This window comes from Gobio gobio (genome assembly GCF_949357685.1).
Source record: "Gobio gobio genome assembly, chromosome: 10".
Classification (NCBI taxonomy): domain Eukaryota; kingdom Metazoa; phylum Chordata; class Actinopteri; order Cypriniformes; family Gobionidae; genus Gobio; species Gobio gobio.
Window position 1 is genome coordinate 46,178,027 of NC_137116.1, and position 16,295 is coordinate 46,194,321.

The window sequence follows — 16,295 nt, forward strand, 5'->3', positions numbered from 1 at the left end:
TTTTGATTCACTCATGCGGTGTTTTGATATCATACGCTGATCGTCTGCGCAGCGCCGATGCATCTCGAACAAGCCTGGTGTGTTTGTGTTTCCCACTGCCTCGCTAGACGTTGCTGAGAAAGATGAGACGTACACAGTGGCGTAAGACCTGGCTCTGTGGTGGCTCTCTAGCATGTGGAAAGGCAAACCGGTTCTTAGAAGGCACGTCAGTCGAACCAACTAAGAACTGGCACTAGCACTAGCTCTGAACTAGCACCCGGTTCATTCTGGTGGAAAAGGGGTATATGTGCTTTGAAAGGGAGGGGTGAGCGGTGGGCGGTTGCAATTTGCAAACTCACCACTAGATGCCGCTAAAATTTACACAGTGCACCTTTAAGGTCATAAAAAAAATGAATCGTTTAACAGAAGTCTTGCTTATCATTTTAAGAGGTCTAAAGAGGTCATTAATCGCATTATTAGCTTTCAAAAAGTTATGATGGAATTAAATAAATGTGAGCGCTGTATTCTATATGGAAATAAAGAATTAATTGTATTTGTGCAGGTCTTAAAAAGGTCTTATATTTAAAGTCTTAACTTTAAAATCGCATCCCTCTGCTTTGATTCTTGCTTCTATAAAATGGTTACAACAAAATAAAATATTACATGTAATCTAAGGATAATAGTTTTTCTCTCTGGATACTGTGCAGTGATATACACCATAGCTATTGGTCAACGTGCTTTGAATCATAACTGCTATACTCAATGCTGTATTGACCCGTCAGCATCCAGGACTGGAACTATCCATTTTATTTAATCTAAAATGATTTTAGACAACATTTTTCAAAATCTCCTCTGATTATCATATATGCATTTATGCACCTCATATGAATTTGAGAGAGAGAGAGATTTGTGCATGAATAAACTGCAGACTATTAAAGTGGTTAAAAATTAAAAATGCTAAAAAAAAAAACGTATAAAAATGCTGACTAGTCAAAGTACCTAAAATACACTTCCCTATAATAGATTTTTATTAATTTGAGCTTAAAATCCTAAAGATGGAAAAACATTAATGAATGAATTAATACCCATGTTATTAAAATAAAAAACTTAACATGTATAAGTGAAAAAAAACAAAACATATTTTATTTCAGCTAGTTGTTAAGACAACGTTTCTTATTTTTGTTTAGTTTAACTTCATGTAGTAAAATAACTGTGAAATAAATAATGATAAAAACTATTAAAAACATATTAAAAACAATTATAAAAATGACAAAAGCATACACCAAAATTACTCAAATAAAATGAAATGGAAAATATAAAAATAATACACTCTAATACATTTTTATTATCTTAATGATATTCTCCCCATAATTACAAATACTGGAAATATTTGACAAGATAAATATTAATGTTCTCAATCGGCCAATAGCAGAATGATTGCCTATTTCATTGAGGGTAGGAGGACAAGAAAACAAAGAAAGACCCAGAAAAATGCAGGAATAGAGAAAATTTAAATACCACACATATATATATATATATATATATATATATATATATATATATATATATATATATATATATATATATATATATATATATATATATATATATATATATATATATATATATATATATATATATATATATATGATATATATCATCTGTTTCTCTTCATGTTCATGCTGAGACTGCTTAATCTGCTTTCCACTCGTCCAGGAAATTAAATTGCTCTGGTTTTGGAAATCAGACGGTGCGTGTGTGGATCATGTTTTGCCTACATCATGAGGCCAAAAGTCCCATGAGGAAAACGACTTAATAAACATGCTAATTAAAATCTAAAAATCCATGCAAGTTTCTGTTAGTGATAAGCATAAGGTCAAGGAATAGAAAACATCATTAGCTTAGTTTAAAAACAATATTTGCCAGTAAAAATGTCCAGACATGATAAAAAAAACAAAGTGTTTGTTTGGGCTGAGTTTGGGCTCATTTCACCCTTTGCCTCTCTAAAGATGTTCATCGTCATTTTTCAACTTTAGTTGCTGAGTTACAGACGTTCTCTTGAGTTCTTTGAGTGTTGCCTAACGTTAAAGTGTTGACAGAACAAAAAATACTTGACTTTATCAACACATCACTGAGCCGTGTCTTCACACCCAGAGACATTCTCATTGCAGATGTTTTGTAACATCCTGCCTGGACGGTTCTGTGAAAATGAAAGTGTACGCTTGCTTCTGACACTCATGAAAAAGTGAGTGTTAGGTGTACATTTGAAAGATACTGTACAATATATTCATTTATTGACTGATCTGATTTATTTACATGTCTTGTTTCTCTTTTCTCTGTTGTCTTTCCTTTCTGCACTTTTTAAAGAAGAAGAGAAAGGTGCTTTTCTTCTTTTAAATCTGAGATTTGACTCCCCAAAGTGACAGCATGCAATAGTGCCAAGTGTTTTCCGTTTATCCGTTTATAAATAGATGAGGTTTTTCTCAGAAAACACAGGCTTGTTTTTTTCTTTATCCTGCAATAGTCCCCCAGTAGAGGTGGTGAAACATCATGTCCTCTCCTCTAGTTCTTAGAAAGCAGTGAAACAGATTCCTGTCATGATCATTTGCAGTTCATTATTCATGATAAGGCAAATGTCTCTCTCTCTCTCTTTTTTGTCTGGTTTAGGACATTGACTGGGTCCAGACAGAGAAACATGTGTTTGAACAAGCATCGACCAATCCATTCTTAGTGGGACTTCACTCTTGCTTTCAGACAGAAAGCCGGTGAGTGGAGAATGGATTTCATTCAGCAAAGTTTTTCGTAATAGCACGCTTGCCGCAAGAAAACAACCATAAAAGTCCATGAATCACAATGACTCTTTTTTTTTTTTTCTATGGCTACATTCACAAAATCAGCATTTGAGATGTTTTTTCACAGATTTAATCTTCAAATTACACATAAAACTGCAGGTATGAGCGGATCAAATAATATCTGTATAACAGGAAACCAAAGTCAATGACGATAGCCATGTTTACAGCCTGTAACCATAGCAACTGATAATGATAGTAAATATTGTGTCTTTTCTTCTGAGCTATTTTGGGCATTTTCGAACAATCCTGCTGTTTTCATTCTCTCTGAAATGCAGCCAGAATCTCTTTTCTTTCTTCCACCGAAATTCCTAACAGGAGTTTTTTTTTTCTCTAGCTGTTCATCTGTACAATATCACCATTTACTGCTATTTTTCATAACTTGAGAGGCTGACAGTACTAACAATAGTGGAAAAATGACTCGCAACAGGCAACTAGTTTAAGTTAAAATTTAAGGGAGTCTCTTTGAATTATGGAACAAGGTTGTCAATCTCTTTCATGACCAAACGTAGTGTGAACGTACAGCCAGTATATCTCTCACATACAGCACATCTGAAACAAAACATAATAAAAATAAATCATGAATATCTCCTGCTCTCCATTCAGGCTGTTTCTAGTGATTGAGTATGTGAATGGAGGAGATCTTATGTTCCATATGCAGAGGCAGCGGAAGCTTCCAGAGGAACATGCCAGGTATGTGCAATTAAAACATAGAATCATTTGATATTTTCAATTCAGTAGGCCATTTAGACTAGGTCTAATTTTATGTGGGATAGGATAGATTAATGGTTGGATGGATGGATGGATGGATGGACAAAGAGTTCAGATGAAGTTGTTCACTATATGAAAATTTTTCAACCGGTGGGTTTCTAGCCAAAAATGTTGTTGTTGGTCTGTTCTGATTGGGTTACAGACAGCAGAAACTATAAATAAAAAAATAAATAAATACAATGCAACTAACCATATAATATATAGATATGATAGCAAAATAAATGGACTATATGGACACTACTGTTCAAATGTTTGGAGTCGGTATACACTTTTTTTATTGTATTTGAAATGTAATGTAAAACAGTTGAAATTTGACTTATTCTTATCAAGGCTGCCTTATTTGTTCAAAAATACAGTGAAAATATTTGTATTTGTTTCGTATGATTCTGTTTCATGACAATATTTTTAAGCTGGGTTCACACTCTGGCTGTCTGAGACCACTGTTGAGGATCCTGATCCTAGGCCAAAATCTGAAGTCTTTGATGGCTAGGTTGACATGTTTGCCGACAGCCGATTAATTACCTTTGCGATCAGGTTTGACCTCTGACGAAATTCTGATAGTGTCAGAAGATGTGACGCACAGTGTGGCTTCTCTTACGATAACCATCAAATCAAAAACCAATGCGAGTGCTGAACCTGATGACGCAATTAGTGAGACAACATCAAACCACACACATCATATTTGTTTAGTTTTTTTTTCGTTTTTTTTTTTAAAGACAAGCCATGATCAAATTTAACGCCAGAGATTGTTTTGTTTGCTATCCACCATTTCAATCCTGCATGTAATGCAGCTCACAGTCACCGAACGTGTCACGGATTGATGATGTAAAACTTCTTGCCAGTGTCCGGTTCTAACGCGTCTTGACTGCCATACAGTCTGACATGAATGACAACTGAGATGGGACCATAGACTGTAAAAAATATGGACGTAGTATCCGTGATGTCACCCATAGGATTCTGAAGAGCAGTTTTGAAGCATAAAGTAGGGTCGAGCTGGCTGTTGCTATCTTGGCAGTGCGTCATCGCGCGTCATTCCCGGATAACAGAAAATGGGCAAAGAGGCGGGGGGTAGAGCTGAGGTGAAGTGATGACTAACAGGCAGCAGACAAATGGTAATCCACCTGTCACTCAAAGTGGCCACGCCCTTAATTAACTTTAAGGCTTTATATAATGTAAATGAATGAGTTTACAAAAAAAATTCACCCCCTCACAGTTTTCATGAAGGGCAAAACCACAATTTGTACCAGGCTGTAAACATGTTTTTTTTTTCTGCTGTAAAGTTGGTCTCAATGAGATTCTGCTCCCTTCTGGAGCCTGTCCCTAGCGGCCAGTCGATGAATTGCAGTTTAAGTCACTTCCGTATTGGCTTCAAGAGAAACTGGGGGAGGTTGCCGCTTGGATAGGACATGGCTTACAGCGGGGATCATGCTTATACTAGTCTTAGATAGCCAGACCTTCACACTGACGTCAGAATGTCTGGACTCCATAGCAACTTTCATTGGTCAAGGACCACCCAAAGGCCATCTGACTCACATGTATATCAACCAATCACAGTTTGTTTTGTTCCACGTCATGTTTAGGAGCGTGAAAATGTAACGTCGATGTCCCTACAATAACAGACCGATGTGTAAATCTCTTGGACGTATTTTAAAGAGTCTATGTCGTGAACTTTACAAACCTCATATACTTTTGAAAATCCAGCGTTTAGTTGGTCCTGGTAAGCGCTCATTGTCACAGTTGTAAACACGACAGCGTTCTTCTTCCATGAGGGGGTTTGGCTTTAAGGCATCTTTATTTCCAGGCGGCCCGTTAAAGAATACGACAGGCACGTCTCCCGGACATCCTGTAGAATTCATCAGATGTCAACTTTGAAAATCCTTAAGTGTTTCCAGTTAAGTGTGCCATATGCATCAGGGGTTCAGCCAGTGGATAGTGACGTCTGAGGCTGAAACTATGTTCGTACAGTCTGACAAGCAACAGTCATAAAGGACACAGTGTGCGCCCAGCTTCACACAAATAATAATGTGCGCGTTTTAAAAGGCATCTCAGACTTCAAAAACATGATTCATCTGTGTAGTCTTATTAACTTAAAATTGTCCAACCTAATGTTTAAACTAAAACCACACCCTTGGTTTAAATGCAGATCTCATACACTTCTGTTAGGCTATGTTACTCTGTTAGATGATGACTCCTCCTCAGTGAATCCTGTTACAGCGACTGATCAGAGCGCTGTTGTAATGCCCCCTTTCACACGTCTGATAAACTGAGATCAAACACGGGCTAATTAGTCGAGTCAAGCTCACCCCGACCGGTCCTATCAATATGCGTCCTGCACTCCACACAAATGCAAATCCACATGCTAATTATGGGTAATGAGTCTAAATATTCATGAGTTGCTCCTAAAGGTCTCACGAGCCCTTGCTGCGCACCGACATGAAGCAAACGATGCAGAGTGCCAGACATCAAACCTGATCGGAAATGTCATCACTCATTTTTTGTACTTTGAACACCTTTCTTTTTATTTTAGTTTTTTCTAACTGTAGACAGGCAAATGCTGAGATGGTTAGAAGCACAGCTCCCGCTTGGGAAAATATAAAAACAGTTTTAAATAAAGTTCTGTGTCAATTTTACATATACATATGTGTATATTGACTTTAAATTATATTGACAGTTGCATTTTCTCTTGTTTGCGACATTGTGCTGGGTAGCCCACTGGGAAATCTTATTGTCCCAACAATCCCAGTCCACTTCACTGACCACTAAAAATCTGTTCCATTGTTTTTTTTGCTAGTATGCAATGCTAATTTCAACAGATTGTTTGCCTCTTGTCACATCGCTAATAGTCAGAAAGGTAAAGGACGCTAAAGGCAGTCCCTCCAGAAAAACGCGATTATGCGATCGCATGATTTAATGCATAATCAGCCAAAGTCCGCATATTTATGCGGGGGCCGCATTTTTTCAAATACGCCGCACTTTCGTCGCGTAAATTGCCTATTTCCGTGTGCAAAATATGCGGGGCTAGCATGATTTCATAATCCCCACATTTTCGTTGCATATATTTAGGTCATATATAATAGCAGAAAGTTGAAAAATTTTCGTTTACTTCACACACATTTCCCCCTATTGCCATGAGAACGTTTTGAAGTGACGTAATTACCCGACGTGAACGTCATCGAAAAGCTGCAAACCCTGTGGTGAAACCATAGATATCGGTGAAACCATGATGAAGCGCGCAAATTCCCATCTGCCAACAAAAATAACAGCAAAAGACCGCGCAAAGCAGTTTCCCGGTGTGTTGACCGATTTCAAAACACAGCATCATGAAGCTTCAAAGCGTTATGAATCAGTGAGTCGATTCAGCGGTTCGGATCACCTAAGTCATGTATTTCAGCAGTTTGACACGCGATCCGAATCATGAATCGACTCGCTGATTCATAACGCTTCGAATCTTCATGATGCTGTTTTTTGAAATCGGTCATCACTATATAAGTCGTTATTTAGGTTTAAGCACAAAAACTATTCTCGTCGTGTGGCATATGCCATTTGTAAAGCTACAGAACTTGTTTGACTCAATGTTTTGTGAATTTGAGCCATGTGTTTATTAAGGTCTTCAATAAAACAAGATGAAAACAAGATCAATAAAACTTAAATATTCCCAGCACTTTCTGTGATGTAGTGCTTTTTTTCTCTTTTTCATCAAACCGCAGTTTTTGCAAGTTCCCGCAATTTTTTCGCATAAAATTGCATAAATATCCCGCACTTTCCATCGCATTTTTTAAGAAAACGTGCCGCATAATCAAGGATTTTTGCCCGCAACAATCACAAAAAAAAGCTGCGTTTTTCTGGAAGGACTGTAAAGGACAGATTAATATACAGTACTTCAGCATTGTTGAATGCTTGATTCTGATTGGTTGAAACATGGTGTCAAATGTATTAAGATAAAGCCTTGTACACTACTATTCAAAAGTTTGGGGTCAGTAAGATTTTTTGGACCCACTTTATATTAGGTGGCCTTTGCTACTATGTACTAACATTTAACCTAATCATTTGATACAATTGCATACATACATGTTTTTACATTGTACTTATATTTAAAAAAATACCTGCATTTAATTACATCTATAATTAATTTCTGTAGTTACATTTGTAATTACACTGTTGACACTTCCCTTACACCTGACCCTACCCTTAAACTTGTCCCTTGACCCATACCACCACACATGTCCCTAACTTTACCCGTACCCCACCTCAATATCAGCAAAAGTGTTTTGCAATACAAAATGAACACAATAAGTACATTGTACTTATTTTTTGATGTAAGTACATAGTAGTTAAGGCCACCTAATAGAAAGTGGGACCAATTTTTGTATTATATTTTAAGAAATGAATACTTTTATTCAGCAAAGACATTAAATGATCAAAGCATTAAATTGACAGCAAAGGTGACAGCAAAGACATAGAACTTGTTAACTTGTTTAGTTTATGAAGTGTATACAAATATTTTAATTTAATGAAAACATGAAACAGAATCATTGAAACAAATAAAAACTTAAAAAACACTACTGTCCAAAGGTATTTTTTGACAAATTCAGCAAGGATGTGTTAAACGGATCAAAAGTGACAGTAAAGACAATTATAGTCTTATAAAGATTTATTTTTTAAATGCTGTTCTTTTGATCATTATATTCATTAAAGAATCATGAAAAAAAAAATCACAGTTACCACAAAATATTAAGCAGCCCAACTGTTAAAACTGATAACAATAATACATTTTTTGTTGAGCACAAATTAGGATATTAGAATGATTTCTGAAGGGTCATGTGACACTGAAGACTGAAGTAATGAAGCTGAAAATTCAGCTTTGCCATCACAGGAATATATTCAACCTCTGTTCTTTTAAATTGTTCTAATGTTTCACAGTTGTACTGTTTTAACTATATTTGTAATCAAATAAATGCAGTCTTGATAATTAACAAATCTTACCGACCCTAAACTTTTGAACGGTTGTGTACAGTTTGTGTGTTAAATGTGGAAATCAACAATTCATCTTTAATTATTCCTCATCTGTATGTTTTGAAAAAAGGACAAGTCTTACCAATGACTTCTTTTTTCCTGTTTCCTACAGATTTTATGCTGCTGAAATTTGCATCGCTCTTAATTTTCTGCATGAGAAGGGCATTATTTACCGGGATTTAAAACTGGACAATGTACTATTGGACCAGGATGGCCATATCAAACTTACAGACTATGGCATGTGCAAGGTAGAACCTAATGCTAATCACAACAAAAGTAGCAATAGTTCTCTGAATCTCTGAATAAGTAAACATACTGTTAAAACAAGGTAGAACTCATAACAGAATTTTTAATCGTTTCAGGAGGGGATCAGACCAGGTGACACCACCAGCACATTCTGTGGGACGCCCAACTACATCGCCCCAGAGATCCTGAGGGGAGAGGATTACGGTAGGTGTGACTACATCCTATCGTATGAATCCATACACCTCCTCACTATCAATACTACACAATCATAAATAGCATAGTAAAATGTATATATCTACTGGTATGTGAATCATAATGATAAAGATTGAACTCACTCTTCTCAGGGTTTAGTGTAGACTGGTGGGCCCTGGGTGTGCTCATGTTTGAAATGATGGCAGGCCGATCTCCCTTTGACATCATCACTGACAATCCTGATATGAACACAGAGGAATATCTCTTCCAGGGTGAGTACTCGTGAATTCAACATTTAGTTCAATTCAGTAGCTCAGTGTAAACCATGTATTATGGAAGTCTTAACCACTCACCAAAGCCAATTTTTACTTGCATTTGATGCTTGTCGTTGTTTTGGACCTTGTAAGAGTTTTTACAGTGATGTAGCGATATCAATCTCTGGTAACACTTTATTTTACATGTGTACATCTACATAGTAACATGTGGTTACTGTAGTAATAACTATAAATTAATAAATTTTGCATAATTGCATGCAACTAACCCTATAGTAAGTACATGTAGTTACTGAAGTGTATAATGTAACACCAAATGTGGCATCTTTGGTTAGATTCAAACGAATCTTGGTGCGATTGCTCTGTTAGTGTGGTTCAGCTACCATCCGAACCCTGGTGCGCACCAAACAAGTGTACCAAGGCCGCTAAAAAATGGATCTTGCCCTGCTTCCCAACGAACTCTGCTGTGGTTCGAATTAAATATAAATGCAAAATGGACACAAGAAATGTAAAGGGACCAAAAGCAGGACATGATGTTACAAGATTTCTGCCGCTGTTTTGACTCCTATACACATTTTATAAGCTCTTCACGAGTTGTCAGCTCCATCATATACCATCATATGCACATACAGCAAGCACATTTAGCCCAGAAGTTGTGGATGTTCGACAAGTTCCATTGCAAAATGTACGTTTTTCTGTGCGTATCCTTAGGTTCGGTGTTAAAAATGACAGTGTGAATGCTAAGCGAACCAGAACTAAATGCATTGTTTTCTTTTTTTGGCCCGAACTAAAAGAACCAAGAGAACCGAACTACAAGTGTGAACACCCTTAAAGGGTTACTTTACTGATTAGCATTAAGCGATGTAGAAACCCGCTAGTATATTCGAATGACTGTGCTTCCCTCCCTCATGTCCCCCTGAGACGAGAGATTTATTTATTTTTGTCTGGAAAAAACCTCAGATGACGCAAAAATTGTCATTTAGCGCCTTCGGAGGCTTTTTTGGCCAGAGGATAGAGACTACAGCCAGTAGTAGGAGCTAATTCTGCATGTTTTCAACCCGCCCATAGAGGATGGGATCTCACTCACAGAATGTAAATTTCACAGGGCCACTCGGGCATTCAAAATAGAGTGGTACGGAGCAAAGCGAGAGTTTTCAATGAATTCCTATGAAAGTTAAGCTTCCATAGGCATGAACTGAAAACATGCTAGACTGGAGACGCACCGTGAATGTATAACAATGCGGCCATGAATGAATGCCCGTGCGGTCCTGCTCATTTTAGTTTCGGTTTAGAATTAGCGGCTATTCAGGGGCGTGTTGCTTGAATTCACCCTTCGCTTCAAGTTTGATTGACAGGCGATCTAATCAATCACATCGCCGAATCTGCCGTTTTGTCCAACAAAGCAGTCAGGAGAGTGGACTTGAATTTGGAAAAACGGTGTGTAGACTACTGACGTCTTTCCGCGGTTGAAACAACATTTATTTTAGTGTTCATTCATGTTTATTTCATGCTTATCAATTAACTAGAAGGAAGAGATAATGGGTTCATGAGCAGCTTTAACTGAGGCGCTACAGCGATCACGACACATTAAAGAGCCACAAAACGGTATTTATTGTTTAAATTTCTTTAAAAAATGACAATTTCAAAGTTGAGACTTTGTTTCATATCAAAAGTAACTTGCTCTGTCCTGTCTGTCGGCGTGTTGTCAGTGTCCCCTTTGCTCCGCGATGTATTTTCTCTATGTGAGAACGTGTGTGGTGTGAGAGTGCCATTGCTTGTTGGACATGACAATAGTAACTAAATGGGGCTGGTCTTTGCGAACGGTCAATTGTGGGTTCATTAGCCTATTCTAAATGAAAAACACAACAACAAAACGGTACAATGACAAACTCACTTAAATAGGTGCATTTCGCTTTGAAACCAAATCTTCCGCCATCATCTTGTCTGTCAGCTCTTCGCTGTCGTGATGAATGAAATCTGACTCCTGCTGCTGGTCTGTGCGGCGACTCTCGTTCGGCTTGTGCTGTATTAGTCAGACACGTTCAGTTTTTAATTGTAGTGTCTGTTCTCTAAATGATTTTATTACTAGAAAAATGAAAACAACGGTGGGGGCGGTGCCGCGGAGGGCAAGTGATGTAACCAGTAGGCGTAGCTTGGGAGTGGCCTCATAGGGCAGCAAAGCAAGTGCATTCTGGGAGTTGTTGTCTTAAATACATTTTCTGACTTTTCTCGGTCTAGAAGGCACCAACTTCTAAAATAATTTCTAATTTCTAATACATAAATGACCCAGTTTAAATACGCATTCATCTTTCCAGCGGTGAAGTACCCCTTTAATCTTTTTTCCAAATTTTAGATGCTATGTTTGATTGGGGTAGATGAGTAAAAAGGACACACTTTTGAAGCATTTTATTTATTCATTTATTTTTGTTTGTTTTAGTCATATCGTTTTTCATCAAACGTATTATAGTCCATTTTTCTTTGTAATAGCATCTAATTTTTGTTACAAAAATCATTATTATTTTGACACAATTATTGACAAGTTTTTGTTAACAATGTAGTTTAATTTAAATTGTTTAATTAAAATATTTTTTCATTTCGTCTTCACTATCGTTGACAAAATCCTGTCAAGGATTCATGCTACATAACCATTCTTCTTGTTTTACATGACCATTTTCCAACCCCCTCTCTGGCCTAAATTTCTCCACAAATCACAAGCTAGAGTGATGACACTTATTGAGCACATGCTTAGTCTCTCTCTGTATGAGAAAAAGATTCACTTTTTTCCACGTTTAATTTGTTGGTTAAAAGTGAAAAACATGAATGACATTTGCTATCAATCTTTCTGTTCAGTCAATAAAGTTTGGTTTAATTAAAACTTGAATTACTGAACTGAAAGACTGAGTATGTAATGATCACGATTTCATTAGGACTTCTAGTTGAAGATTAATATTCATCTATATATTTACATAAAAGCATATCATTCATTTTAAATCATTAGAATGTACCCGCATTACAAGTGCTTGAAATTAATTAAAACCCTCTTTGATGTTTCATTTATATTAAAATTATTCATTACAGCTAAAACAATTAGTAAAAATTAATCAATTAAAAGTATTAAAGCAGTGACATTTGTTACTTGGATATGTTCTCTTATTTGAGATACGAGGAGTTAAAATGATTTACTGTGGGTATAACACTCTTGGCATGTTGTATGAAATGAGATTTTATGATCTAGTCTGGTAATGGTCCAGTTACTTTCCGCACACGTTTCATATACCAAAACATGGGAATTACACCATCATTCAAAAGTTTGGGGTTGGTGATATTTTTAAATATTTTTGGAAGTCTCTTATGCTTGTCAAGGCTGCATATATTTGAAATATATTTTTTGGGTAACACTTTACACTGTGCACTGTGAACTAACTTGAACTAACAATGAACAAATGTATTTTTATTAATAAATGTTAAGAAAGATTGTTAGTTAGTTAATACATATATATATATATATATATATATATATATATATATATATATATATATATATATATATATACATATATATATATATATATACATATATATATATATATATATATATACATATATATATATATATACATATATATATATATATATATATATATATATATATATATATATATATATATATATATATATATATATATATATATATATATATATATATATATATATATATATATATATATATATATATATATATATATATATATACATATACATATATATACATATATATATATATACATATATATATACATATATTGTGGAAAAAAGTGTCTTAGACTAACATTTGCCATCGATTCATAGCCAATACAGTCTTAAACAGTCTGTATGTAGCACTTAATTTGTAATAACATGAGATTTTGGTCAAATGACAGAAAAAAACGAAGCACCCATATACCTACAGTAAATTTAACATGTCAGTTGATGAAAACACAATGGGATATACTTACTGCCTCAGATATGGCCGTTCTAATGACGGACAAAACACATATTTTCGTAATTCTCTAAATTTCGCTGGTCAAAAACTCAATTTGAGCTTGATTTTGGTCAAATGTAGGTGTGTAACAATATATCGCAATACAAAAATGCAACAATATGTATCGTGGATAGTGACAAACTGTATTGTGTATAGTTCACCCAAAATGAACATTTCTGTGTGAGTTTTAATGTCTGTACTACATTAAACTACTATATATAATGTTGAATATAATGTATAATAATGCAATGAGGGAATATTTGTGAAATATTTGGAATATTTGATAATGCCAATGTCTTATGTTACCAGTAAATGTGGCCTACATAAAAAAATATATATATCTAGTCAGTGACAGAGTGCATATTCGTGTAAAATAATTCTGTATTTTCAGAATCTCAGAATCATGGATATTTTTATTCAGGTGTCACCATTGTCCCGTGCATTGTGTTACCAGCACAAAGTCCAAGACTGTTAATTTCCCCCCCCAATGTAATACCAAATTTAGCATTTTAATCAACAGTACATATTTTGTTAACTTTTTAACAAATGTCTTGGAGTATCGCAATAATATCGTATTGTGACATTAGGGTATCATTACACCCCTAAATGTTAATAATATAATGTCAGATGCAAGTGTCTGACTGGCAGTGTTTAATTATTTTTTAAAAATAGTGTTTTGTTCCATTTCCTGAAAAGTAGTGTTTTTAGAGATACAAGGTTTCCGCCCAACATGCTCTTATATATTTCTGCGCCCTTCCTAGAATTTGTGTGCCATTCCTTTATGAGACATTCTTTCATCCCCCCTTTCCATCGCCAGAGCAGAGAGTGTGTGGTCATCTGCTTCCCTGTCTGTTCTCTAGTGCTCCAGCCGTGAGGGCAGCGTGCTCCTGGATCACTCTCGTTCATACAGACACACACAACATGGACCTGGATCTCTGTCCACAACCGGAACTCTGTTCCCCCCATCCAAACCTCAGTTCGTCCATATGCTGCTGCGTCGTCCCAGTCCAACCTCTCCCCGGCCCTACACGGCCTCCCCTGCCGGCGCTCCGCCGCCCACCCAGGAGCAGGGCAGATGCTGCCACCGCCGAGCCAACACTTTAGCCAATTTCGGGCCGCCGTCCAAACCGCGTCACAGCAGCAGGGCAGAACCCCAGCAAGACCTAAATCCCTTTAGCTTTTCATTCGGAAAAGAAAACAAACAGGGGATGTGGCATTCAAAGAGGGGAAAGATAAACGCTCGTCTGCACTCCGTCTTTGAGAGAGAGATGAAATTTAACAGGCTTTACTTCTGGACTGTTGCCCAAGATACGCAACTGTAAAAGAAATCCAAAAATGCAGGGATGAGACGTATTAAAAAGACATTTTTTACTTTTTGTGGGGTGTTTTAAATCCACTTAACACCGCGGCAGAATTTTATGAATTTACAGAAATAAACACGGAGCGGGGAGGAATCTTTTGAGTCTTTGATTGAATATCGAAGGGCTTATTCAGGCGTCTGTAGTGTGTGGGTGTATGAGCGAGAGATTGTGTGTGTGTGTGGGGGTTAAAGCCTGTCTCTCTCTAACACTGCCGCACAACACGACGGGCATACTATGCAAGAATGACTCATACTCTTTTATCTTCTGTTTTTCTTTTTCCCCTCTCTCTTTCAGTAATTTTGGAGAAGCCGATACGGATTCCCAGGTCATTGTCTGTTAAGGCTGCGAGTGTGCTGAAAGGTTTTCTGAACAAGGTGAGAACTGAATGTACTTGGTACGTGAGCGAACACTGCAGAGTGCAATACAGCTGTCACGTTTTTGTAAAACACAAGGAGATGAGAAAAAGAGGTTATACAGAACAAAAACTTTTTAATGAAGTAAAAAGCCCATTCAGCAAAATTATATTATTGGTGTTATTGAATAAACTAGTGGTGCAAGTAACAACACCGAGGTTAAGGGTTTCCCAATACCTTGAATCTACTGTAAGGTGCTGTGATAAAAGTATTCTGTAGAAACATTTCAACATTTCATGAACTCCAAGGTGATTTCAACTTAATTTAAAAACTTTTTCATTGAAAACTCTAATGACAATAACTTAATAACCTTAGCTACAGCATTAACAGAAATAAATTGATATTTGAAGTAGCCTACTGTAATATATTTTGTTTAAATATTTTTAGCAAAGATTCTGTCAGTTAGGTGGGTGGTAAGGATGAAATGGTATGAAAATTTCATATCACGATTATAGTGACCCAAATTATCACGATTATCAATATTATCACGGTTTTGTTCAAATGAGATGAAAGTGTTCAAAAAGAACCGATGCACACACTGAAAACATTTCAACTTTAAGGAAGATTCTATTCTGTGGCATTTGCATTTCCTTCCTTATAATGACCGCGCAATAGCAACGCATTATAACAGCGCATATCCACGTATCACAACGGGCGCGCTCTCTCATTTCATTCAAATGCAACTTGCTCCTCTGTTTTTGATTGAATTGAAAATGAAATCAGAGGACTTTACTATTAATACTACTATAATTATTACTATAACTTCTTGTGATCATCTTGTCTGGAGGATTGTTTTGTACACTGTACAAAATGGATTTATAAACGGGTTAGATTTAAAACATCAATCTTTATTCAATATTCCGTTTCACTTGGAAATACGTCACAGCACTGAAATAAAATCAGATGCAACTTCCGGTTCACTGGGACTGTAAATGTCACCCTAGTAGTCTTGTCTGAACTTGTTTGTTCGTCTTTGGCTCAAGCTTCACGTTATTATTTCCCAGATGTAGTTTTAGTTTTGAGGTCAAAGTTCACTTGCGTTCGCAAATTTGAAGCATTTCCCCCTATTACAGTGACTTTCTTCTTACATGTTCTGCAGACAGGGTGACCATACTCGATCAAGTTTCCCTCAGGACTTTTGTAAAAGCCAAAATATGAGCACACCTCAGATTTGGTCC

The 16,295-nt window shown here is 36.3% G+C and overlaps 1 protein-coding gene across 3 annotated transcripts in view; it reads left to right on the forward strand.

Moving 5' to 3' along the window:
• Nucleotides 1–16,295, forward strand: part of prkcz (protein kinase C, zeta) — a 185,946-nt gene that overhangs the window by 135,508 nt on the left and 34,143 nt on the right. For all 3 annotated transcript variants that reach the window (XM_079826712.1, XM_079826714.1, XM_079826713.1), the window contains 6 exons: nucleotides 2,647–2,744; nucleotides 3,435–3,521; nucleotides 8,725–8,860; nucleotides 8,975–9,062; nucleotides 9,203–9,322; nucleotides 14,999–15,078. In XM_079826712.1, the coding sequence (XP_079682838.1) occupies nucleotides 2,647–2,744; nucleotides 3,435–3,521; nucleotides 8,725–8,860; nucleotides 8,975–9,062; nucleotides 9,203–9,322; nucleotides 14,999–15,078 (609 nt within the window). The remainder of the gene's footprint in view (nucleotides 1–2,646; nucleotides 2,745–3,434; nucleotides 3,522–8,724; nucleotides 8,861–8,974; nucleotides 9,063–9,202; nucleotides 9,323–14,998; nucleotides 15,079–16,295) is intronic.